This window comes from Falco cherrug, chromosome 8, assembly GCF_023634085.1.
Source record: "Falco cherrug isolate bFalChe1 chromosome 8, bFalChe1.pri, whole genome shotgun sequence".
NCBI classification, from domain to species: Eukaryota; Metazoa; Chordata; class Aves; order Falconiformes; family Falconidae; genus Falco; species Falco cherrug.
In genome coordinates, this window is record NC_073704.1 from 13,501,542 (window position 1) to 13,529,260 (window position 27,719).

The following is a 27,719-nucleotide window of genomic DNA, read 5'->3' on the forward strand; positions in this document are numbered from 1 at the left end:
CAACAGCTGCAGTGCTAGATAGAGAGTAATGAACCGCTTTACTACAAGCGCTGCACTGTTTGATGAGGAGAGCATGCTACCGTCGAGCAAACCAAGAGGAAAAGGCACTTCTGGCTTCCGTCTTCAGCAAGTCCACATTCTGTCAGCTTTTACATGCCTGAGTTGATGGAATAAAAGAACAGACAAGCTAGATGTACGGTGAGGACAACTGTGGTTTCTAGAGTAATTCTGATTGTGATACCACTCTGTCCCTGTCTTAAAAGCTAAACAGGAGAAGCAGCAAACCAATACTTCCATAAACGGCACCCTTTGCTCAAAGGCAGCATGCTGAAAGAACATGCTGTGGCCTGAATATTGACTGAATAGCATTTGCCAGTAAGGCTTCTGGAGCGCACAGCTATCACAGTACCAGAATGCCCATAATAAAAAAGAAGGGAAGGGACTTTCCCATAGCTACGTACAAGTAAATTATGCAGATACATGCAACAAAATAGATTTTTCTTTATTCTTGTAATTGAGTGCTCACAGCATTTCCTTTTTTTGTACAAAAGTGGATGCAACTGTAACATAAAAAGCTGAAGAGCTACACAGAACACAGGATGATTGTGTCTCCTGTAGCAGCTTCTTTCTTAATCCTCTTGCAAATCCCTCACATACAAAGATAAATTCTTGCAATCCTGACATCAGGATTATTCTTGAAGTAAAACATAAGCTGTAATCTTTATGAAGCTGCCTGCTGCTCAGAATTAGGGCTGAGTGTCTGAGCATATCCATATTGCAGGGACCCACTGGGGCTCATCCTGTGCACGACGGACCGCAGACAGCAGCTGCGCTGATGCTTCTTGTAAATTGTCATTCACAATCACCTGATCAAAGAACTGACCAAACTGCGCTTCCATTTTCTTCGCCGAATCTTCCATCTCCTGTAAATCTTCTTCCTGTGAGACACAGAGTAAGCCTGTAAACCTTTAGTGTTGTGTAGAGAAACGCGCCTGTACAGCATCTGCAGAGCACCTTGGGCCGCGTGAACAGGAGGAGAACAGATCCTGCCAGCACACTGCATTCTGTTCAGCGAGGCCCAACCCTCTGGAACTGAGCTGACTTCCCAAGGAGGCACCTCCTGTCCCAGTATCCTCCATTTGCCCCAACAAGGTTGTTCTACTGACAAGTGTTGGCAGAGGATGTTGGGGACTGGAAGGCAAATCTACCGTAACGCTTGTGTTCTCATTCCCCATTTTAGTTTTTTTTCCCCAGTGTTCATGTTTGTTTCTGCCACAGCAATCATCATTCATTTCCATATACAGTTATGGATTGAGGTCACCAAGATTTTAAGATGCTAAACTTGATTATGATTCGCAGGGAAACAACTGTGACAGTATATTAGACACATTGTAAATACAAGATATGCATTTTCTACAAGCAGGATTTGCTTTTTATCTGTAGAATTTATAATAGAATTGATATTGATACTGTCATCAAACACACGTGAAATAATACATTCTTATAACTACATGAAACAAATATTTGGTTAAATTACTGAATGAAGCACATTCCAGGAGCACAAGGCAGTTAATTACAACAAAAATATACAAAATAGCCTTTCCTTCAAGCAAAATGCCTCAATCCTCAAAGTACAAATTAAAAACCTTTCGCTTCAAAACAAAGGGAGGAGCAGGGGGGATCCCAACAAACCAAAGAGAAAAAGGCAGCAACAGTTTAGATTTGATCCTAAAGACACAATAATTTTTTTTTAAGAGTTAACATAGTAACATAGTAGAATGCATTATGTTTTAAACACAGAACCCCAGAATAATACACTGAGTCTCTTCTATTCCCAAATCTCACCTTGAATTTCATGTTCACATAATAATCGGTTAAGATCCTGGCATTTTTACGAGTCTGCCTCATACAGCTTATGCTGGATGGCTTGATGAATATAATGTAGGGCTTTAATTCATGTGTCCGGGCTACTTGTATGCCCTACAAATTAAGAGTAAAAAGAAGTTAAAGTATTTCAAGTGTATTCATCCCAGTTTCACTCCCATAAAAGCCAATTGTTTACGATGCGCTGTTATCCCCAGACCTAGCAGTAATCTTTTTTCAGGATCACCTACTTTAAGACGACCTCACTAATAATCCCTGGACCAGACATTGTTAAGCAACTGTAGCATACCAGGTACTTCATTCTGCTCGGTAACCTTATTAGGAGACGCTTTCCACTCCCCTGACTGACTGGACATTGTCATTAACAGATCTCTACAATCAACAACATTAAAGATCAACCTGAAATCTGTTCTTTTTAACTGCCGGGGAGCTACCTTGGAAGAAAGTACACCTTTACTGGAAGAAAGTATCCTGTTTTAGGAAATCTGTGCTGTGTAATATTCCCTGATGCCAATAAGCCTTTTTGAACAACTGCAGAGCAGTGGAGGGAACTAGAAAGAAGGAAAAAAAAAAAAGGCACAGCATGAAAAGTTGGGCAAGCCACCAGACCTAAAACAAAAGCATGCAACTCCGCAGTTATTTTCCTGCCTCACAGCAGTTACTGAAGAGTAGCTCTGTGCCACTACTTCATATCCTTCCCAAAACTTGTCCTTTAAACTCACACCCTAAAAAACTGAGAGTGGCACGTCTGTTCAAGTAGCAGGATTACACTTCCACACCCTTTCTCCTTCTCCCTTTTGTTAGGGGAAGTGCAGCAGAAGAGATCCAAGGACATTTTTACATCTAAAATGAAGACTGAGGTGTGGCCTAATCTGCCTCTTTATAGTGGTTTGGATTTTGAGTAGCACCCCCATAGGTCATGAAACTTAACTTCTACCTTAATCAGCATAAACCACTGCTACCCTAAGGCTCTGCCACACTGGCACTAAGAGGGAAGTCTCTAAATGCTGTCGAGTTATGGTGTGTCTCTTCACATCCAGTAAGAAGAGATGCTGAAACCCAGTAGCCTAAACAGCATCTATGTACTAAATACGCAAGTAATTCAGAGAAGTTTGGTATAATTTTGCTGGGCAGAGCTTTAGATGTTTACCATCTCAGGCCTTTATCAGCCTTATCTTCATCCACAAATTCAGTACAAAGATAGAAAGGGGTGAAGAGTGAATAGTGTCTAGCTGAAAATATTAGCATGTTAAGTAGTTCTGAAAGTGTTAGAGGTAATAAAAGTAAGGAAAAAGAACCAACAGAAGACTGCAAAGATTGTTCCAATAGCTCAAGAATATATGGAGAATTATTTTTCCTTCCAGGAGATACAAATTCTAGATTCCTTGTCCCTTTACAACTCACCTGCGGTTCTAAATCTATTACACAGATCTTCCCTTCATCGAGGACTGTTCGCACTGCATCAATACTGGTACCATACAGGTACCCTTTGTATTCCCCATATTCCAGCATCCTGTAACAGTGGTGAGGAAGAAGGAAAATGAAAGAGCACCTGAATCTCAAAAAGGTTCAACTTAAGGGTGAAATCTTCAAGTGTAATCCAGTGATCAGGGCTGAATGATCGTAAAACATATTGAACGCTGATGAACAATCGCCATCTTTGCTCTTCCCCACTACACTGGGCACAAAATCAAACCCATGACAGTTTGACATCCCCAAAGCATGCATTTTTTACTTGCCTTGTTGTTATAAGTTATGTGTTTTGAGTTTGTGATTCTAATGAGAAAATGCCTGCCATTTAAATGGTACAAAAACTTCATAAATCAGGAGATCTCAAAGCACTTGGCACAGCTCAAGGAATGTAGCTTCTGGTGCTGAGCTCATCTGTCTTAGAGGTGCACAGACACTTTGGAAAGTTTAGCCCTTACAGTTCAGCTACTTGTCTGATGCCATCAGTGCAGAGATTCAGCAATGGAGTTGTAGATCAGGAACAGGTCTAACTCACTGCACTGTTTTAGAAAGCAGTCTGGTTTCCAGGAGAGTTAAACTCATAACTCACAAGCACATCAAGTGAGCTCAGTACCAGAGATCTCACTTACTTTTAGAAGGATTCTGAGATTAATTGTTGAGGATCTTATCTGCAACTGCACAAACACAGTTCTTGAAGCCATGGGCTCAAATAGTTTGTCCCGAATTTATACCAAACACACCAAGTATGAGTGGAAGAGCCCGGATTGGGACCTACCTACAAAACTGTCTTTTTTCTTGGATCATGTTAAGTTTTAAGTAACAAAAGTGTAATTTGTCTCTCCTGCTTACCTGTGGCTATACACCATGTTTTCAAAAGTTTCCTTTGATACATAGTGATATTCACGACCATTCATTTCATAACTCTTCTGAACACGAGTGGTGTCTGAAAGGAGATATACATACACACACAAAAATTCAACTGCAGTCAACCAAATTCACTAATTCTTGTAATTTTATAAATGAAAATAAGACAACTTTCATGAAGGACTATACATCGGTATTTTAATAAGTAATAAAATGAGTTGTTTCCGTTTATTAATCCAGAGCAAAAGCCTTGTCTACTGGTTGCCCAGTGGCAAGCCCTTGAAAATTAGCAAAGCACATCTGTATTTCTTGGAATGGAAGGACAGTGGCCTGTGACTCCGACTGGTCAGGAACTGCTTTGAAACTGGTTGCACAGCTGTTTTTACTCCTCTGAGGCAAATTCAAAAGCATCCCATAAGCTTTCCCACACTTGCACCTTGACCATATCTGGGATCTTAAGCAGAAAAGAGTTCCTGAATTTTCAGCCAGCTTCAGATTCATAATTTCCAATTTGGTTATCCAAATCACAAAACCAAATAAGCACAGGTAGAAACAATTTCAGTTATTACGTCAGAAATTAAGCTGTGTAAGTCTCATCTGACACTAGAAGGCTAATAAGGAAAGCTGCAAAGCCTATTAAGCACCGACTTCTGTTGCTTTCATTCTCATATCTGATCACTTAAAACACTATGAACTTAAAATATCCCTAAGAAACATTCTTATTTTTAAATCTAGGAAAAGAAAACAGCAAGATTAAACAAAATCATGCAGATAATTTACTGCTACATAAAGCTTTAAGGGTCTCAGGAGCTGTAACTTGAAAATACCTTCAGCTGATTTGCCACAATAAGGAGAAAGATAGTATTTTGAACTAACACTTATAAAAGCAGATGATTCTGGCTTGCAATACGACTGAAAAAACAGCCTCACAGAAAAGAGCACATGAATACACAAGAGGGAGGTACTTGACATTTCCTAGTCATATTTGAAGGGGGTGGTGAGTGAAAGAGGAAGAACATTACGTACGAGGTATGGCACTTTGAAACTCTCGTGGGTTACTTGCGATAAGCCTTCGCCTTAGCTCATTCACACCAACTCCTGCAGGACCTGAAAAGTTGGAAAAGCAACTAATATTACTGACAGAGACACTCTGCTCACACACACTCCTCACTTCCTAACAGTGCACATGCACAGATGAAACGTAAATTACCAAAAAATGTACCAGGAGTGACTGAAGCATCTTGATTGATTCAGCGTACAAATCACTTCCCAGCAATATAGTCATACCCAGGTGGCAACTAAGCAATACCATTTTAAAAGAAAAATAAATCATTATCAAATACTTCCAGACTTAAGACAATGGATTTGCCTTTACCCACTTTGCTTTATCAGGATCATGGAACACTGCAGAACAACAGCTTCCTTTCAGTCTTTATCATTAAAGACTACTTGGGAGCCTGCAGCCCACTTAATACAACATTTCCTAGATTATTATTATAATTATTAAAGGCATCTTTTTAACTTTCACTGCTGCCCATTATTGAGATTTTTCTAGCCTGGAGTTTAATTTTAAACATTCTTCTTACCATTGCCATACCCACGCACTTAATACTGGCTGTAGAAATGCCCCTGTGTAAAGATGTTTTCTAGCAAGTTACAAATGTTTTCTCATCACTATATTCAGTTGGGACTGGTACAGAAAGTGAACCATTTCTCTGATCAAGTCCATTATTAACCAGCATTCATAACCCTATGGCTTCTTCTAAGGACTTTTTTTTTGTAAAAAACATTCACTACCTCAAGCAAAGACGACGACACATACATGAAACTTTAAAACCAGTAACGGGGTCAAATGACAGACAACCATTCTTGAAATGCTGCTTTGAGAGCTACCTGCAGCCAGCGGGGAAACCTCAGTGGGTCAGACCACCACCGACTGTTTCCTCCCCTCTGTTACAGATTGTGAAATTTGCATGAGAAAGTAGTTAACCTCTTACCCACTAGTATGATTAGTCTGTTCCGGTCTGCTGGGTGCCGCTGGTACCTAACCACCTCTTCGTAGGGAGCTGCGAGAGCGCTGTAACAGCTGCTGGGGCACCGAGCGTAACCTGACTGCTGGTTGGCCTGGGATTTCCTGCGACACAGGCGCATACTTCTGCGGAAACCAGCTGCAAGGGGCAGAGAGATCAGTACTGGAAAACACACCTAAGATGAAGGCAACTAGTTGTTTAATCTAGAGTGCCTCTTTCTAAGCCACACAACATGCTGGGCGTTTGAGCTTTTTGCAGGGTGAAAGTTAGTGACTGACTTTGCCGCGTTTGGTATGTCAGCTTGGCAGAACCTCTGAGCATTAAGGGAGAGCTAGAGAGGAGGCCAAATCTCGCTGAAAGTCACCTGAAGATAAGCCCAGAATTAGAGACCCCCAAAAGATCCCCAAAACAAGCCAAAGAAGCTTCTAGCCACATAAGCATCACCAGGGAACAGGTCAACTGTTTTTTGACGACGTAGGTAGTTCGCTCTCCTAAAGCAAATCTGGAATGTTTGCTCCAGCCTCCAGAACAAACCCAGATATTTCGAAGACCACTATGGTTTAGTGACAGGAATGGGTTTATTGCTCCACCTTACCATCCAGTCCTAAAAACCTCACTTTAGGTCTACTTTTCTAATGAAAGCCCTCATGATTATTCTCAATGGACAACAGACAACATTACTCTCTAGTAAAATTAATTGTGAAATAAATCTTAACAGCCAGTCAAGTTAAAATGGCGGTGGTCAGGTCTCACCAGAAGCCTAACAGGAAGGGAGATTTAAATCAAGAGAACAAACATTAGGCAGAAGAAAGAGACTTCCTGAGGTTTGGAAAACAGAATAAGTAGCATTCAGTTCAGTAAGTCTTTATGTGAAATAAAGAACAAAGGATTTTATTTAACTTCAGACAAGCACTTAATCTAGACCAAGCCCCAACCATCTTACTTATCTTTAGTCATTGCATACCAATAAAGACTCGTTGACCAAATTCACCAAATTCTTCTTCTTCTAGGATACAAAGAACAAGTACTCATGAAACAAAAGAACAGTGAAAGCCTAAGAGCTAGCTGGCTAACAATTACTGCTTAACCCAAATGAAAAACAGTGTTTCAGTAAACATACACATGCCTCATCTAATTAAAAAAAAAAAAAAAAGTACAACACTCCATGATACGAAACATTCAAACATTTCACATGACCAATGACCATTTCAGAGGACCAATATTTCTGTAAGAGAAAAAACTAAACTTAGAAAGTCTTTGTATTTTCTAAATCAGATTTGAAACTCAACATGTTATTTGTTTCATTCCTAAGATAACTAGATGCTAGAGGATGTTTTGAAATACTTACAGTAAAAATAACTTAAGCTTTTCAGGTGAAACCCAGCTAACAAGAACTCTTCAGTTACAACATTACAACGACCAACAAGTCAGTAGCTCAAAAATCAGAACTAAAAAAATGTATAACACAGTTTCTGCCCAATAGCATGCTTGGAAAATGCAGTATGCATCTGTTCAGATCTTTCAGGCAGAATGAGGACCCGATTTTATTTTTTCTTTTTAATCGTCTTTGGATCAGTGATATCTGTGCTCCAACATCCCTGACTAATCTGTTTCCTCCAATTCTTTTTGTCCCCATTCTCATGCTGTTCCTTGTGAAGGCTTAACCATTCAGGTGAGCCTTCTGAATCTCTATATGTTTTTTTCCAAATTAGATCTCTCCTATAAGGGTCAAAAATCTCTATTTCCTGATAGATTAATGCTCTAACAGTTTACAAATAACCTTTATAAAAGTTTCTAAACAACTAAGAAAAAAAATAATTGTGTCAGCAGTGTTTAGATTTCTCTTCAAAAAGGACTCCTAATTTTCCCGTAATCATGCAGGTAACTATCGGAGCTGTGTATTCCCTTTATTTAAGCCTTATTAAAAGTAAGAATAAGACACAGAATACATATGCATATCTTTAAAGGCAGTAATTGTTCCAAGACAAGAACATCATTTTCATTTGCAAAACATGAAATGTATTGTCCTTTAGCACTAGATTCTTTGATCATTATGCAAGTACCAAAACAAAGTTAGATGCATCTTAGTTACTCTTCTTTCAAATCTATGCTCTTCACTGCTTGTACCTGTTAAATACAGTTTTACTCCTACATTTCTGTGTGTACTAACAACTCCTTATGACTGTAGAAAAAAACTACTTGGCACCAAACTGCTCGGTTCAGGGCAGAGTTCTGAGTACTGTTCAGCTGACTTATGCCTGTATCATTGCCATCTTCAGGTCTTTTGAGCTATCATTCAAATCTTTTTGAGCATTTATGCTTTATCTAGCCTCTGTTCTACAGTATGGAGTGCAGTGTGGAATCCTACAGGAACAAGCAATTCACCTACTGGGTATTCTAAGAGCAGTGGTAGCTCTTGGTGATGCAGTAAACACAGATAAATTCTAATAGATTACTGCTTACAGGAGACTGAGAAAAAAGTTGGTATTACCTTCTTTAAGTTCCTCTGCACATACAGATAAAGAGAGACATAAAACAATATTTTTTAAAAGTCTATACTAAGATTTAAAAGCAAACAAACAAAAAAATCCAAACCAAACCACCAAAAAAACAACCAACTTTGTCCAATCCATTTAGGAAATTTAGGGAACAGGTACTGCAGGCTTTAAAACTAAAATATGCCTGTTAAGCATGAATTCTCAGTTCCCAAAGAGTGAGACTCAGCTATAGCATCTATGCCAGTATTGTACTTGCAAAATACATCATACAGATGTTCAACTAGTGGTTAAAGTAAAACGTAAAGATAGCAAATATTCACTATTCCTCTGATTGCCTGGATACAGCAGAGAGCTGAGTCAGCACTGAGTAGTGACTAGCATTTGCAAGAGTAATCCTCAAGTGCAGTTATCAGAAACATCCTAGCCTGAAAACACAAGACTGCCCTGTAGACCTGCTGGTTCTGTCTTAAAAGCTTTGGGCGCTGCTCGAGAGGTGGAAGAGAACAAACCACCTGTGATTAAGCAGAGAAGATCCAACTGGCAAGGAGGAACCTTGTGGAAAAGGGCAAGTGTAAGGTGGAATGCCATTTTCTCCACAAGATGACTAAGTATCTGAAACAAAGTTTAGCAGCAGCAGGTTTATTTTAATGGAAAAATTATTTATTTTAGAAGATTCAAGTTTTTCAGGATTCTGAATATTATCTAAACAGGTAGCTGTTCCCTAAAAACAAACAAAGAAGAAAAAAAAGATCCCAAAACCAAAATCACCCACCCACAATCCCCTGGGTTAAAAAAAAGCACCGATTGAGTGTACGTTCTATACGTAAATAACTCACTTTATAAAAGCATTTTTCTTTCCTGTATGCCAACCATACACACAATCAGGAATCCAGAACATCTCTACCACACCAACTGCTGCAGACACTGGGGATTTAGGCCTCCATGACTCTAAGGTAATCCAATTATCTGCTGACATCAATGGAGCCCCTGCTGTCACAGCTTGCACGGGTATAACTGATTAGGATTTGCTAAACAGATCTGGTACTGATGCACGAGAAGAACACACTTGGATAACAGGACAAAACCCTCACTACTAAGGCAATCAGAGAGCGAGAGGAAGACTTAAGGGAACAGGGGTTTACATAATGGCTTTTCAAGCCAGAATGGCTTCTAAAGATAAAATAGCATTCTGGGTTTTGTCACCTGCTTGCTTTTAAGACACTTGCTTGTTTCTGGACACACTTCCTGCAGCACAACAACAGCAAGGAATTTCGAGTTAGTTCAGAAAAAACTTACCAGACTCAAATGTTTCTTCATCTTTTTTTTCACAATCCAGATAGCAAAGATATTAAAATAAATTCAAAATTTAATTCCTTTCCTCCTATAGAATTTCAGAATCAGAAATCAATTTTTCAGCTCCTATCAGTCTGTCTCACACATACTTTCCTCACTTCCCTCTACACCAAGGTGGCAAAATACAGCTCGCCACACTTGAATTAATTGTCTGGTCTCTCTCCACCCAGTCCTACAGGATCTCATCCCTCCATGAGAGTTTTTTGATTTACCTTGGGAAAAGGAAGAACGAGCTGTGCTGCTTTAGGGAGCAAGTCAAGCTAACAGTCTTCACACAAACGATTTAAATGTAAAAACCTATTGCTCAGTGCTTAAAAACATATTCTCCTGAGATCAGTTTCTTGACAATTAATTGTGTGGGTGCTTCAAGACTACAGTCATCTGTGGCATTAAATCTATGGTAGACCAAAACTATGGTAATATTACAGCCACAGTCCAAAACCTGAATCAAAGCGGATGGATCACATTCAGGCAGATATTTTTGGGGTGGTCCCTCTTTTTGGCACAACACTTTACTATAAGCACTGTACACTAACACTGCAAACAGCTCATTTTATTATACTAATATATGATACAGGAGGTTTCCAGGGTATGAAAAATAGAATTTTCTATTATTAAGTTCACTAGGAGAATGAGTGTTTTAACCTGGGAAACAAAATGAGGCTTTAACTAGCTACCACCTCGAAGCAAACAACAATCTCAAGTGAATTGTTACCTGTTTCCACACACTTCTCATCAATCTGTATGTCATCCTCTACAGATCAACACAAGGGGAAAAAAAAAATCATCTCAATCAGAAAAAACACTGGGGAAGTCAAAACCTTACAGACCTTACAATACTGAACTCAGACATCAGAAGGAAAATATTTGAAGCTCAGATCAGCCTCAGACATCTTTAAAGATTTTAACTGTTAACTCCAACTTACTAATGTCTTTAGTGAGCAAAAGGCTCTTCTTAAACTAGTGCTCTGAAGGGCTTGTGGTAGAGGCAAACATGTCTAACTTGAGTTCTCCTTTTGAAATAATAAAAGGTTTAACGTGGCTGTTGCTCTGTTTATCCTGTAGATTATATTATGTCATGGTAATACTTAATAAATAGGTTATTTTCCACTCACTCCCTTCTCTCCTGAAGCTTTTAAAAGCATCTATCTTTCCAATATGCTTCACTCGAGGGAAATGTTTTGTCTGGTTGATTTTATTATTATTTTTACAAGGAAGAAGAGAAAAAGATTGATTCAGCTCCCTCTCCATCACCAGACCACATCAATTCATGTCCCTGAAATGTGACCTTGCAGCTTGGCCAATCCCCTGGGCTCACAATCTGCACTGTTGGTGCATTCTGTTCCTGCACGCCCCTTCAGATAGGCCTTGTAGGAACTATTTTCCAGTTACAGGGAAATTACCAGAACATGTCAGCCATATTTTGCCCATACGTATCTTTTAAAGAAATACTCTGTCAGAGCTGCTCAGGTCAGCTGCTGAAGATGAAAGAGAAAGAGTGAGAGGAAAAGAGAAAGAGAAAATTTAGTCTTTCCTTCCTCAAAAGCAATCCATCCAAACTGTCAGTTCCCTACCAGATAATACATAGCTTAAGTTTCCACTTTAAGACAATGTAAGCTTCTACCACTTCAAGTGAAAAAAAGGCTTGATTTCAATTACGCTAAGCACACAAAATGCCAAGAACTTGGGTTTCTATTGCATGTATTTACTAAACAGCCTCATTTCTGACAACTTTTTTAAAAGCCTGTAAAACTATATGCTATATTGATTCCAGGGACAGGAATGTAATGTTGTCCAGATACAATCTCCTACCTTCTTCCACAGTGCTTACTGCCCACAGCATATCCATTGAAGCAGGTAAAATGCAATAAAATTAGGATGAAAGAGAGCCCCAGCTCTAACGAACAAAGCAATCAGTCCAAGAGGAATCTTAGGCAATGAAACACACTCCATCTGGGAGTTATCACCAAAAAAAATTTAATGTTTTACTAGTATAAAGAACCATAGAAGAAAATGGTGACAGAGAAAAGAGGAAGAACATTCTTTGTCTGGGAAAAATTACGTATTTACAGAAAGTTATAGCTGGCAGCGGATAATGTTTCTGGATTGTCACCATGAATAAACTCCTGTGCAGCATAGCTTAACTTACACCTCAAGGAAAAGAGTTCTATCTTTCTCTTAATAGTTTTGATGACAAAGAAACATTCTAAATATATCACACAGCACCTTCCAGTGCAGAACTGTTAGCTGTGTCCCTGGAAAGCCAGGGATAGTACAGTTGTCACCTCAAGACTTATTCACACCCAATTCTCCTAGAGAGCTCCTAGATCTTACAGACTTCAGAAGGAGCTGAAGTCGCAGCTTCTCTCACAGTCAGATCCCAAGTACACCGGAGACAACAGCCTCCACCATCAGTATTCAAGTACAACTACCTTGGTTTCCTGGGGAACACACTTCTGCCGCTACAATATGCCTCCAGACACAACATCTTTGAATTAAACCAAATCATATGAGCTTCTATTTCATTCTTTCCTACTCTACCATTCAAGTAACTTTTCACTCACACATGGATGATTTCAGACAGAGATGGGGCTGGAAAGGCTGAGACCACCAGAATTCTCGCTGCTTCCTACATAGAAATAGATTTATCACAATTAAAGAAACAGAACAGTCCACAAGCACATTACACTCAGATTCACTGCTCACACATCAATCAGTACTGAGCTGACAGAAGACACCAAGAACGGAAACATTCCCCATGTTTTAGCCCACTGAAAAGTCCTGAAAGAAAGCTGATGTGCTATCAGAACTATTTAAAAACAATTTCCAAATCAGCAGCCCAGAAGTATTTATAGAGTATTTTGAGTTTATATATAAGGACAGAAGGTAAGCCATACTAGTATAAACTCCTGGAAGTAGAAGAGTGTGCTACTGCTATGGGCAGTAGTACTACTGCCTCTGATACTACACAGCACCTCCTGCTCGCAGCCTCAATCACAACCTGGTTTGATTTCAACTTTCATTACACAAACCACAGCCAGGTTTACACGTAGTACAAATCAAAGCTTATCATCTACAATTGCATGGCCTTATGTTTTCCTGAGGGTAACACAGACGGGACACATGGTTAGAGGATCAAACTGAAAGGTGTGTCACAGCAGTTTGAGTACTCTGGTTCTGAAAGCATGTAGTATAAAAATAACGGCCTATTTATGCAGAAAATAATAGTCAAGGGAACCCTGTTCTTCCCTGAGCCTGTTTTTTGTTTTGGTGGGTTTTTTTTCACTCTCCTACCTTTTAATCTGGTCTACTCTGTTTTGACCTAAGCTGAAGAAGTCACTCATGCTTCACAGGACATCTTTAAAAAAATACTGTTTCTTGATACAGCTATGCTCTTATACTATAAGTTTGTTAACCCACCCCCCATGTCATCGCCCCCACCTCTGCTTTTTTTTTAATGATAGATGACTCCTAAATAGTTGGGGTCCTTAATTTCCACCCATCTTTCAGCTGCTACATCCCACTAGATGCTTTAGTAAATAGTGTTGAGACTAGGCAACTGCTGCAAACTTCTTAATTTAAGATGATACATAGGTGCTTTCAAGAGCTTGTTCTCACATAGGTATTATTAAGGGAAGGGGAGCAAAAAGTTGAAAAACGGAAAGAAGATAGGTATTTGTCAGAGGTCAATGAATCATACTACTATACAACTTACGAAAATTTTAAATAGCAAAGTCTGAATAACTGCCTAATTTTTTAACTGGAAATCAGAAAAATGATAGCTTTTTACCTTTTAAGAAGATGATTCGAGGGTATGAGTCCAGCACAGGCACTGAGATCTGAAACTTTCCTGGCCTGCCACCAGAGAGCATCATTCTGGTCCACAACCTGGAGTATTTCACCCTTCTTAAAAGCCAAGCCTGCATCAGCACATGGTATGGCAGGATCTTGCAAGGGCCAGTAATCTGCCATGGCTCGCACATAGACCTGGTGAAGAAAATAGACAAAGAGCTCAGTGGAAGCCACGTTCAGAACAAATACAACACGAGCTTTATAATCACATGGCCAGATATTGCTGCTACTTAAGTTAATTCATAATGAAGTCAAGTTTTAAAAAACAGATCAAATCCCAGACCCTATCTGTTCATTAAGGGAGAGAAAAAAAAAAAATCAGATTCTACATTGTGAAAACAATCAACCTTCAACCTGTAGATCACTCTGAAAATGTCTTCGTTACCTTTAACACAGCTACATTCCAGCTTGCTGTTTTACTGCTTCAGCAACAGCACATTGATGTCAGCTGAGAAGTAGCAATAAAGGCAAGTAACACCTCAAGGATGGCAATAAACTTCTAAGCAACACTATTGCTTTGTACCGCACTGTTAGACATTATCGGGGTAACTGTTCGTAGTAACAATCTGGGAAAAAGAATGCCTCTTACTGTTGTTTGGTTGCTGACAGGCCGATCAGAAACTGGAATTAATTTGAAGATAATTGTCCCCTGAGACAGGGCCTAAATGGTTAGAAAAGGATTGAAATATGACTGATATTCAACAGAAATAAACAAACATTGGCATCGCAAACTTAACACAACATGGCTTTAAAGTTACTGTAGTATCTACAGGAGAAACAGAATTTAGGCAGAGTCAGTGTGACAAAACTGTATTTTTTTCAAAAGGAAACTCAAGAATGAAACTTTGAAGTCTTGCTAAATATTTTTAATTAAATTAAATCCATGTTTTATTACATATAATTCCAACATTAATTTATACCAAACATGTCTACTGAAATCTAATTTAAATTGGCAGCAGGATCTGGTTAGACAGTGATATAAAGGGAGAGGAAAAAAAATATTTAAGAATCAAGCATTCCAATAGCATTTGTATCTCCTGTACTTAGAAACAGTACAACCACAGGAATAAAACATAGAAAGACTTGATAGTGATTACATATAGTGATACCTTACTGACTGGCACTAACGCTTTGCAGTGAAGAACACAAAGACTGTGGGCAAACTGACAAGTAATAGGGCCAGCTCAACAGATTTCTTCCTGAGAATTCTGACAACAGCAATGACCACTGCCCTGTTTTGCAAAGTGAGGTATGTAGCTTACAAGCTCGCTCACTCTGCTTTAGCGCATTCCACTACTTTCATGTGGAATAGTAACTGAGTGGAGCTTCCATGTGTGAGAAAGAAACTGTCTACAGTTACTCTTAAGGTACAAAGTAGAAAAAAAGATTCAAAAAAGTTTCAGTACCAGAATATTAATAACTTGCTCAGGCTCAAGTCCCTCAACAGGAACTCCATTTACTTCCACCAGTTTGTCTCCAGCATACAGCAACCCTACAGTGAACACAAAGATGAAAGCAGCAGCGGCAGTTTTATCACAGCATGGATTACCTCTGGTAGGTGAGGCAGGGACACAGATATACCACAGGTTTGGAAGTCAGCATCAAAAGTTTCCATACACCAGGTATGCAGGAAGGCATTTTGGATTCAGGCTATCTTGCCCCTGGATAGGACTGCAGACTTCTGCGGGTCACAAGAAGCTTGCAAGCTTCAGTTTTCTTATTGTCTCCCACCTCCCCCATATAACATGCTTACAATCTATTGATGATCTACTTTAAAAGTAGAAGAAACATTTTAATTCCGTTTCTCAAAGTAATTTCTGAACCTGTTCTAGCTAAAGCCGTTATACTAATAGACCATGAGACTTGGAATCAGACCCTTAAAAATTCAGGTGCAGTGGGATGCCTTGGGACTCCTCTGTCCTTTACAAGATCTTCACAGTATTGTTTAATTTTGCATTTTCCTTCAGCTCAAATGAAACGTTAATCAGACTAGAAACTTCATCAGCTGTTGTCTACAGTTTTGGTTTTCTTCTCTACACAAAGACCAGAAAACTATTTTATAATGACTACAGTTCAATTTTACTTCTGACGTTTTACCTTTTAGTTACATTACATTTCTGAAGGAATGTGGAACATGTTCAATTCTAGGATGACAAAATAGTGACATTTCCAAGGAAACTCCTTGGAAGATTTCTTAGCAACTAAAGCTACCAAAGCGTTTAGTCGACTAGTGCCAAGAAGTATTACTACATATCCCTTAAACCCCCTTATAGAATCAAGGGCTACTGATATTTTCCATTTCTCCATCAGGGAATGAGCTGCTGGTATTCATACTACACTGCAATCTGGGATATTCCTGGTCAATCTCATGAGAGATTTTTTCAAGTATTGGTACTAAGAACGCACAATGAAAACCAGATTTGTACCTCAACTCTGTCTCAGACATAGCACATCCATATGAACATTGATGAAACCAGAATCAAAGTCACTGCAGCGTATCACTATTTATGGCGCTGTCCAACATACAAATCTTCTTGCTCTATAATGGAAAACTACTTGTAGAAGCTAAGCTACGATCTTAGTTCAAACCTCTTATTTCAAGTTCAATTTTTTGGCATCACTATTTCAGATTACACATACCACTTCTGTCTGCTAGCCCACCATGGATCACACGGGCAACTGTTATGTCACCTGTTATCTCATGGCGTTTAATGGTGGCACCCTGGCAAATAAAAACAAAAAACACAGTGATCAATGAAGAATGCCAGGAAGTTTCCTTTCACGTCTGCTCTTGGCAATAACAGAAAGGCATTGAAAGACGCAGCCTTTTCAACAGAAAACGCTCCCTCACCAGAGGCTGGTTGTTTTTCACTAAGCAGACAATCCTCATCGCTTCCTCATTTTCAGGTATGTTGTCTGGCAGTGGCGGAAGGGTTGGTTCAAAATCTTTCTGGGCCACAGTATCATGAGCAGATAGCAAGGCCTGTTACAAACATAAACAAGCCAACAAACCAATGCATAAGCAAATATCATACAGGAGTGCAGCTTTAAACAGTGACTGGTCAGAAAACAGAAATCAGCAAGTAATGCCCTATGTGAACACAGATCCCTTTCACACATTGAAATTTTCTTCTTCCCACTTGGAAATGCAAAATGTGAAATAAAAGTTTTAAGAACAGTTCCTCTCTATGCTTTTTCTGGAAAACTTAAAAATAAGATGAAACATTTTTATTTAGAGCTTTAGGGTAAAGAAAGCAGGTTTTGCAGTTACAAGGAAGATTTGGTTTTACGTAACTGCATCAACTGCTCAGAATGTGAGCTTTCTAAGAAATGTCTCTCAAACATGGCCCTTAAAACACGGCCCACTGCAGGTACTTCAGACACACAGCCCACATCTGATTTCACAACGAAGTTAGTTCATCACCAGGAAACTATGTCCCTTCTGGCTCCTTTGCCAATTCTCTTGAACAGCTGGCCATCTGCTTCCACCCCCACTGCAGACAGCTCTATCAGCAACTTTTTATTTCCTTATACAGGACTTGCCTTTAAGTGTGGAGCACGCAGTAGTCGTCTTAGCTCTTTGATCTCTCCGGACTGAGGGGCTTCACGCAGTAACTCTACCACCTGATAAACATACGAGAGAAAGCACTGGTTTTAGAGAACAGTTCATGTAGAAAGCTGTAAGTTGAATTTTGAGGAATATTGTACGGCGAGAGCGTTAAGGCCGCCATGTTATATGACTCCGAGCATATCCATACAATTTACTTTAGAATGGACAATATGACCACAGCTGAACAACACTCAGCCAGGCTTAATTCCATTCAGGCACAGTGCCGTGTGCTCTATTTTTTCTCCTATGCCTCAACCAATTTCATCACTACTGTCAGTTTCTCCACTTAAGTCATTAACTCTCCCACTAATTCAGAAATTGAAGAACGGATCTGCTATTACGATATGAAAAATCAGAAAAAACCAAAAAGCTTTTCAAAATCCTCATGTCAGACTGCTTGATTGTAGCCATAATGCCGAATGACCCAGTTACGTGGGAAGACACACATACGGCCAGTGGTTAAAAGAAAGAATTTACGCATTTGTTACACTGGCTAGGGCTCATGCAGTCTAGTGACCACAGCTGTACACGCCTCCCACCCCCCACCCACCCCACAACACAGTAGGAGTTAGCAAGTAGCTTGACCATGTGGGAGAGGACAGAAGGTTTCAAATGTTTATAATGTACTCAGACCTGAGACACAAACACCACAGCACTGTTACCTGCGGCTAAATCAACTAATTTGGCACGAGTAAGTAAAGCAACACACTACATACACCACCTTACCTCACGATTCAACACGTGTGCCTGCGGCGTGACAGGAACTGGTCTTTTCCCAAGATAGTGTTGGAGGCACTCATAAATCTAGGGAAAGCCGTGACAGACAAGACAACGCAATGATGATCTGTTCACATGGCTATATAGACACACACATAACACAGTGGGCACTACCGTAGTTCTAGGAATTTCTCAGTCCAACTAGAACCAATCACAGTCTCAATCCTTAATGTCTAATGCATGTGGAACCGCGTCTGTATTCATTGTCTTTCCATATTATCATCCAGCTAGCCAGTTACACTGCAATTTTGAATCTTCTAGTAGGAAAAGCTGATTACACAGGACAACAGCCCGACAGCATCAATTCTCTGACTTGTAGCTTGCTTGTTTCCTCCCTCTAGTTGCAAACATGATTAACAATTTAAATTTAACTTAAAACAAAATAAATTGCTGTGTTTTAAATGGCCCTATGGACATTCTTATCCACAGCAAGTTTTTCTTCTTTAAAATTTAAAGATCTTTAAAAATCCTTGTTAGAGGAAAAGCAGAATTTGTCTCAGAGATATGTCTACTCAAGAGAGAAACACCAGCCAAAACTGTTCTGTAGCAACATAAAATCTTCAACTACACATCAAATCAGTGTGGGCAAAACCAGAAAAACATAATTTCACAAGCATCCATGCCCAAAAGTGGGATGCATAGCCATACAGAGATTTAAGAATAGAACAGACAGCTGAGCAGTGCTGTGTGTTCAGCCTACACCTCCATCCCCCTGGCCTTAATAGGGACATGTAAAGTAGAAGAGCTTTAACGTCTAGGACATTATGAAAGAGAATATATTTTTCTTCTTTAAAGCACAAGTGGTTTTGTTCACCTTGACTGCTGATGTTAGGACCAACATTAGGACTATCAAACACTTAAGTCTAAACAAGCATTTATTGTCCTGGTATGGCAAAATAAAGTAGCTATCCCCGAGAGACTGCTCTCAAGAAGCCCTTTGCCTTCACAGCTCAATTTCTTTACCTTTAAAAGTGCTTGCAGCCAGCGAGATCTGAGCAGGTCATATAACATGCCAATGCCATTGACATCTCTTTTACAGAGCAAACTCAGTTCTTGTAGCACTAGAGTCAGAACATGAGATATACCTGAGCCCAAGAAACAGAAAAGCGCAAGACACTTCAGTACAAAGAGAAGCCCAACCAAAGCCAAACAATGACCCAGGCCTTCGAAAAGCATCTTTCCTCAGTTTGTACTTTCAAGAAATGCACTCAATTCCTGTCTGCTTCACTTGTTTCCTGCAATCAACTCTGTTTTATTTTTTTTATGTTTTATTTTATTATGTTACTAACCAGCAGGGTTAGGTCAATACTAACAATTTCAAGTGACCTGTGAGAGGGGGGAAAAAACCCCCAACACGCTGGGAATCTGAGGCATATCAGTCTGGGTTCAAGCTTGTACCTCCTACTGAGAACAGGTAAAATGAACAAGGCAATTTTTTATGTTTATAGGCTTTTATTTTGGATGACCCACTCTTTGGGCCAGGGACCATCTGGTTTTTTCCACTCTCGAGGTGCACACATTTTGGAAAATATCATTAATGAATGCAAGTTCCTGCCAAATACATACTGTTGTCCCAGGAAAGTGGAAGAACCGCTCTTACTATTAGAAGCAACGCTTGATCTGCTAGAACACTACTCTAATACAGGGGAAAACCAAAAAAATCCAGTGCCTTTTTAAAATCTCAAGGAAGCAGAAACTAAGAGGTGACGAACAGATAGGACATTACACAGTCAGGCCTAGATACAAACGGGCTTTTTGTGAGTGCATGAAATTTAATTTTACCTCAGAAATGACAACATTTCTGATATGTGACACTTCGAGAAACACAATGTTTGTAACAGCACTAATACAACACCACACCAAATGTTAGGAATTGGATTTATTAAGTTATAAAGGTTCTTAGAAAGACCATAAGGGCTGGATGCCTGACTCCCACTGCATGTCAGAGGAAAGTAAGCTCTCAACTCTTGTGTTTTTTGGTAAGCACAAGCTGTATCTTTGCTTTTTCGTGCCAAAGTAATCATACAATACAACTGTAACAGGAGTCTCTTCTTCATATTTATTTGCTTAGAACATTAAACTTGGCATGTTTCAATGAGTAATATTGTAATACAAGAAAAATGTTGAAATAAAACCAAGACACCAGGAGCTTTATCAGCCAAAATCAAAATAGTAATTTCTTAAAACTAAAGATCATCCAGCACACCCAGAACAGCTGAGTACTCTCTACTGCAGACATCATCAGCTGCTATCATCCAGTCACAACTAACCGGAACATGGAAGCCCTTCTTTACTTATTTCTCTCCTGAGCACGATTTTTACAGAAGCCACTGACAGCTAATTGTTTCCTGCACTGGCTCTAGACCTCAATGTTACTCACACCTGTGTGAGATCTATCTTCAGCTTTAGTTTTACTGAGGTATTTTCCTTATGTGTGAATTTATACAAGTACTTGCCTGCTAAGTTTCTGCAGATGGGACTTTTGCCTCAATCATCAGCCAGAATTACTGAATATCCAAACTGGAAAAGCCTGGAAACGTACCTCATTATCAAAGGAATCATCTGTCTCTGCAAAGCAGACACTTAAGCACTTACAAAAATTATGAACTCTGTGAACCCTGACTGTGAGCCCCACAGAGAAACCTGCCAAAATGCAGTTTTCTTAAAAGGATTCTCTTCTACAGGAACTTCCTAGTGCTTAACAGAACATCACCTGTGGTGGAGATGCTTTTTAAGATCTTTTCCTCATTACTGGTTGCCTCTTCCTGAGATGACTGTACTAATTATCTCCCAGAATGCTATCCCTACATCAAACTGGCTCAGAATGACCAACATGTTCCATACAGAAGCACAAACCTTCAAACTACAGAGAGTAATTTCTTTAAACAAAAAAAACCCCTCTTGCAATTATCAGTCATTCTTGATACAGCTGTAGAGACTCTTGACTTTATAAGCCAGAAACAAACATCAGCTATTCTCTTCTGACACTCCTGAAATTAACTGCATACCACCATTAAAAATCAAGAATCATTCCAATTATTAAGTAGCAATACGTCTAGACATGTTCATCTCTGTCATGACTCAATGGAAGAAGAGTTACAGACTAAGGAATAAAAACTTTTTGTCAGTTTTCTTGCTCTTTGAAAAAGAAATGCAAAAGTTATGAGTACCATTATCTTGACTGTGGACTGCTGGCACTTCCATCTTTTCCTTTACTCAAGGATATTCCACCCACTTCTTTGAGCACTGCATTCACACCAAGTACATTTCACAGAGAGATGTTGAACTAGGGAAAAAAGTACACAGAGTACTGTCAGGTATTTTAGATTGATAAGACAGCAGAATTTTAAAGAAGGGGGCAACCATTCATATTTAAGTGTACAACAGGTTGGAAGCATAAATTAAATACATTAGTCCCACCTATAAATTCAGTTACCCACCAGCATCCAAAATGCAGACAGACAAACCTCAACTGCAATATGACATTTTATTTCCTTCATGGAATTGTCACTGGCTTGCTTCATTAAGCCACCTAAAATAAGAAGCTATTTGGTACATCTTCTGTTCCTCATCTTTAAGTGCACTACTATGGAAAGTTGTATTTTTTTGCAAAGACTTTTAAAGCTTTTTTTATACCAATATAGCTTGGAAAATAATAATATTCAAGAATATACTTCATTTAATTCCTCTTGTTATTGACACAGTATTAAAATGAAGGGCTCTGGATTTCATACTGAATTTTCACTGAGCAGAGACATGATTTTGCAAAAAAGGGATCCCTGTTTCTATCACTGTTAGAATTTAAGGTCTTTGAAGGATTTGTTCCACATGGATTTCATTATTTTCCTGTATTTCCTCACTGTGAATTAAAATTTTAAAAAGCCAACCCCCTCAAAAAAACCCACAGCTTACCTTACCGGTATCATCATCTCTTTCTGACAATTTATAATTGGTTGCTGCTTTTAGAGACAGAGTCCAAGTTTGCTGATCTAAAAAAATCCCCTCCTCTATCAGCTTTCATTATAAGAAACAGCATATACTACCTTATTTTTTCTTTAACTTTTAAAACAAGAATTTTTAAGTAATGCAGGAAGCCAACACTTACACTTATTAACCTGTATCCATGTCCTGCTGCGCTTTTTGAATATAAAAGAATAAGCCTTTTCTAAAATTCTCTTCCCAAATCCTTCCCTTTCTTAGAATTCTGTGACAACCTACTACTAACCTGTAACGTTCCCTTAGACTAAAAACAGAGGAAGCTCTCCAATCTACCGCTAATAAGAAACAACGCAGTACAAAATTGTTTCAGAGAATTCTCAGAACTCTTCTTTGCAAACAAGTATGGAAATCCCCCAGAGAACACTGTATGGTGCATTTATACCCCAAAGCATCAGGAGCCTGTATATGAAAGCTCTGAATCAATTCAGAATCTTCATTACATCCTAGTTGATCTATCCTCAAATCACACTTGATTAAAGTTTGAAGATACTGTCATTACTGTCATTAGCAGTATTCTAAGGTTGCTTCTAAAAAGTTAAATATTTAAACTGATCACTGAAGAGATGATTCAGTGTACAAGTTAAAAAAAACCTGTAACATCACATATTTGAAGACTTCAGCCAACAGTGAACCACAGCGTGACAGACACTGCGTGAACAGTGAATGCCTTACCAAATTCTGTTCAATACACAGTAGTTTGTCTCCTGGATTAGAATTGAGGAAGGCAGCTGCTGTTTTCCTCTAGGTTGTTCTGTGGACAGAAAACATCAAAGGTACAAGCAGGAAAAGTAGTATCTTGATCCACTTATAAAAGCAGAAGGCATTACTGGCACTTTTACTGCAGGAGCAAAAAATAATCAAAGTGACGACATTATGATTCAAGTATTTTATTACCGAGTATTGGCAATTCATTACAGGTTACCTCTACAGGAAACCGAGTGATACATCTTACTGCAATTCTAATCTGAAGACTGCTTTTCAAATTATGGATTCCTCTTTTAAAGACTAACAAAAATATTATTTGATCCTCCCACAATATCCAATTTTTTGGGTTTTGAGCTGCAATTATTTCATTTTTTTCAATAGTCTGAGTTCTTTTCCTTTAATAGTTTGCCTTCCCCCCTTTGCTAAGCTTAGCTGATCTGCCTAATGATGGATTTAAAGCAGGCCATATAAATCTAGTCATGAATACCTGTTTCTTATTTACCAAAGACATCAGGAATAGGACAGAAATCTTTACTGTGAGATGGTACAGACATGGGAAGAGGAATCCCTATGTTGCCAAGTACATTCAGGACAGCAGCACTCCTGGTTTTCACTGAACAGCAGCAATATGAAAACACAAGTAACCCTCAGCTTGGCTGATTCTCACCCCCCTGCCCCATTTGGAAACTAAGAGTCTATAGCTCCAAATTCAGTTGCAGAAACGTTTACAAGGAGATAGTACCCAACCTGCAAGTTATGGCCTAAAAGGAAACTTCTGACAGCTTATCCCATAAGCTACATTTCAGAAGCCCCATTTCCTATTATTACCAATTTTAAGTTTTCTCTAGCTTTTATATCCATGGTTTTTTTCACATTTTTCAAGAACTCAAGACAGACCCTGCTGACATCTGTTGGTTCCCATGTACGATGGCTGTTTGGTTTTATATAGGCTACACAGACTTCCAACAGCACATTGCCAATTCAGAATCCTCATTACAATGGTGTGGTAAAGGACATTTGAAGACAAAAGAACATGTCCAAGCATTTCAGATGTACTTATTATAAAGGGAGCCAACTCCTGATCTGTATTTCCTGTAGAGAAAATACAGTGCTCAAATACTTCTGATTCTGCTAAAATACTAACAATACTGTTACCCCTTTAAAATACTTGAGTTTTTTTGTTTGGGGTTCCCCCCCACGGAGCTGTGCAGCTTCTGGTATCACTACTGCTTCCACAGAGAACAGATGTGGGATTAACTTGAGTATGTTTAGAAGTTTTAGACACAGTCTTGAAAGCTGACCTTGGATTTCCAAGAAAAAGTGGGAAAGCTACTGAATGCTGATTGCTTGCCTTTTGGGGTGAAACCCTCAGGTATAGCTGTCGGAGAGCTATTAGGGTTAATAATGAACACTGAGTTAGTAACCCTTCCATCCATTGTTGCTTTTTAAAACTACAGTTTATGCTCACACTGACAGAAGCAGCATTTAAACATCAAAATCTGCCAAGTTCTTAACAACACAGCTCACCTCATTCATAAAGTAGTAGCTGTTTCATATTTTCACACAACAAAAGGAAAGCAGCTTCCAACTGTGAAGCCTAGTTTCAGCAGCTGTCAGTAGCAATAAATGATGAGCAAGTCATTATCAGAAGAGAAAAAAAAGAGTATCTTGTTTCTCTGCAGTTCTTTAGAAAAAGACCTACTAAATCGCTTGCCTAAGTGGAAAGGTGAGGGTTCAAACAAACTTTTAACTGCTACTGTGTCTTCATTTCCTAAGAATTATATCTATGCAGACTATAAGGCCAGAGCTCAGGGTCTCCTCATCCCAGGGATCTACATAAATTAGATGCAAGTTCTTGCTAACAGGCTTACCTGACTAATCTGCCAGCCAGTGTAAGGTCCTTCCCATTCACACGTATTGCGTGCAATTACAGATGCTCATTAAGAGAAGTCATTTCTCTTTGCCTGTTATTAGGGACAGAGCTGGATATCCACGCCAACTGTGCCAGAATTTAGAGTCAAAAGGAGTCTGTCACCTCATGTCTACAAACATCAGTCACCCCAGATTTGGGCTGCAGGGTTTACTTCCTTCAGCAGCAGCACACGAAACTCCTTGACCTTATTTGTCAGGCAGACCAGAAGGTCTTACTGATGCAAGGCTAGAGCTGCAAGGGAACCCAAGTCCTGCTTTTAAAACACTTTTCAGAATTGTCTTTAAAAGGACGATTTTGGATGCAAAGGAAAATTTTGGATGCTGCCAAGTCTCTGAAGGGGACAACACCACAGCACCTGACATTCAGAACATCAACCCCCCTGCTCTTATAAACTTAAATTTAAGATGCTTGACAAGGTTATTGAGCACTTTTAACAAGGAGAACTTCTCATACCTTTGAATTTGTCGACATTAGTGATCCGGCACATTGAAGACTGCAAATTAGCTAGCTTGAGGGCAGGGAACGCTCTGAGAAAGCTCTTCTTGCAAATAAGCCACTATAAATCAACAAACTGAGTAGGCAAAAAATGGTAACGAGACATTCAGCATCTCAAGCGACATGCCCTGTTCAGGGCTTTTTTGTGCTGCATTAAATAAACTTTATTAGGCTAGTCTCATCACTGAAGCCTGTCAGCTTCTCCTTCTAGTCAGTGTAAAAAAGCATCTTTTTTTGTACACTTTTGGAGACTTATTAAGTATTTTAACTTAAAAAGCAACCCTAAGTATTAGTGGCATAAATAGACACATTTTAAGCGAAGGAAGAGACCAGTTCTTTGAAACCGTATATCCTTATCTTAACCCAAGAACCACTTATTCCAAGGCTGAGGTGGTACAGGTTAAAAAAAGACTGAATAAATTTTATGTTCATGTAAGGCATTCTGTGAGATTTAATCACATCTGCATATGTAAAGTTGCTGATGGAGTAATTTATGCTATTATTCTTTGTAATCAGATACATTCGGTGATGATTCATTCTGCTTTCCTCAAACAAAAGCTTACAGCTCTAGTAGTGGTACAAGTACCTTGTTTACATCGGGGTAAATGCCACTAAAGCATCACTTCTAAGAAGAGCAGTGCATCCAGAGAGGAATACTTGTGTGCAGCACACTGCAGTCATGTGAGGCAGCCAGCTGTACTTCCAGCTGTTTATTGCCAACAGCTTGGGCTTACTAAAGGAAAAAAAAAACAAGACACCACACGAAACAACCAACCATCTGACAACATAAACACATCGATACTAAATCAACTTAGAAGTACATGGCTAGGTAGTTCAAAAGAAAGGATTTGTGTTACAGTCCCATATCTTTCCACTACATTATCTCAACACTGCTTTCAAAAACCAGTACAGTTAGGAAGTGAACCTACTTTTGATAAAATAACTCAATAATGTATAGCACCTGCATTCCAGTCAGAACAGTTTGTGAAGATGAGTAAGGAAAAAATTCTCTTCTGAGCTCCTACTCCCCATTCATACATATCTCTAATATTTAGCTAATGGGAATTAAGTGGCTATCACAAGTTTAGTGAGCTTTGCTGTAGCTATGAGACAAAACTAATTTCACAGCTGCATGGGGGAAATGCACCTGTGCAGTACAATGGTTTCAGTACAGTGTGTATTTTCTTACCTGCAAACACCACAGTATACACCACGTTCAGCTCACGTAGAACTTCCAGAGGGAAAGAATTATTTGCTGGACGTTAGTAGAGCAAGTAACCCCACCGCCCTAGCTAATCTACGGACATCCTCTCCTTTCTAATCCGCAGAAACCTAACCTTAGAACTACTCATTACCAGGGAGAAGAGAACAAATCCCCTTAACCCTTTTCTTGCGTAAAAAGCCTACTTTATCTGTCACTTAAGCAGTTCCTTATTCTCAGCAACTTTCCCAGTCAATAGGGCACTCATCCCTTAAGGTCTGTCTTCAGCTACCATGCCTGCAATTATAATGAGAATCTGTAATACTGGAACACTGGTATTCTGTTGCTGGCTACAGCATTTCTGCTGTAGCATAAGAAATGCCCAGCTTTCACTTTAAGAACAAACAAAAAAACCCCAAAACAAAGAGATAAAAAAGTAACTACCATGAAGCAATACAGCTAGAGAAGTCCTGCAGGTTAATTTCTTTGTTAGCTACAGAAATACACAAATCAAAGCTGCTCTGTGCTGATTTCCTAATGCATCGCAACCCACATAGGCTGTAAAGTGCAATCTGTGTCAGAAGCACATTTAATCCTAGGATTCTCTCCAGCTAATAACAGAGCTACATATCAGAAAGACCAAAAATAATCCAGCCCAGGCTGCCTGCTTCCATTAATCAGCAAGCTAAATGCATATCTGATACCACTACTTTTTCTAAGAGTTTGTGTGTGTATATATATATGCATGCACGTGTGTATATATAAAGAAAGGCAGATGTAATCTTTAGGGTTTTTAGTTCTTAATTTTGCACATTCACAGTGAATGAAGTTAAACATTTGAGGTAGCTACATATTTGTAGATATACCTCCTTCTTGAAAGGCAGGAAGACTATGGGAAAATGTCCTCTCTCTGGTTACAATCTTGGTTTAAGGCACAGAATCCATGTGGGAGCAAGGTCATATGAAACAAAGCTTTCCACATGTCAAAGCTGAAGACTAAAATCCTTCCTTTCTTCTGAAACATTTGAAGACAACACACACACTAACA

General features: G+C 39.2%; 1 protein-coding gene across 3 annotated transcripts; it reads right to left on the minus strand.

Annotated features, from left to right (window-relative positions):
* Positions 1-481: 481 nt before the first annotated feature.
* Positions 482-23,175, minus strand: MPP4 (MAGUK p55 scaffold protein 4). Of its 3 annotated transcripts, none has more exons than XM_027798735.2 (22): positions 23,010-23,175; positions 21,509-21,624; positions 19,302-19,399; positions 18,288-18,365; positions 17,495-17,575; positions 16,803-16,934; positions 16,592-16,673; positions 15,358-15,443; positions 14,541-14,612; positions 13,890-14,086; positions 12,664-12,728; positions 11,912-11,929; positions 10,815-10,853; positions 10,043-10,063; positions 8,740-8,754; positions 7,213-7,254; positions 6,216-6,386; positions 5,245-5,325; positions 4,204-4,297; positions 3,289-3,397; positions 1,846-1,980; positions 482-938 (listed from the first exon to the last, which is right to left on the minus strand). In XM_027798735.2, the coding sequence occupies exons 2-22, from the start codon at positions 21,540-21,542 to the stop codon at positions 747-749; spliced, it is 1,842 nt and encodes a 613-aa protein (XP_027654536.1). In that variant the 5' UTR covers positions 21,543-21,624; positions 23,010-23,175; the 3' UTR covers positions 482-746. The 3 variants fall into 3 exon arrangements, with proteins under 3 accessions (XP_027654536.1, XP_027654534.1, XP_027654537.1); XM_027798733.2 differs by having other exon boundaries at positions 19,302-19,423; XM_027798736.2 differs by lacking the exons at positions 19,302-19,399; positions 23,010-23,175.
* Between the last annotated feature and the right edge of the window lie 4,544 nt (positions 23,176-27,719).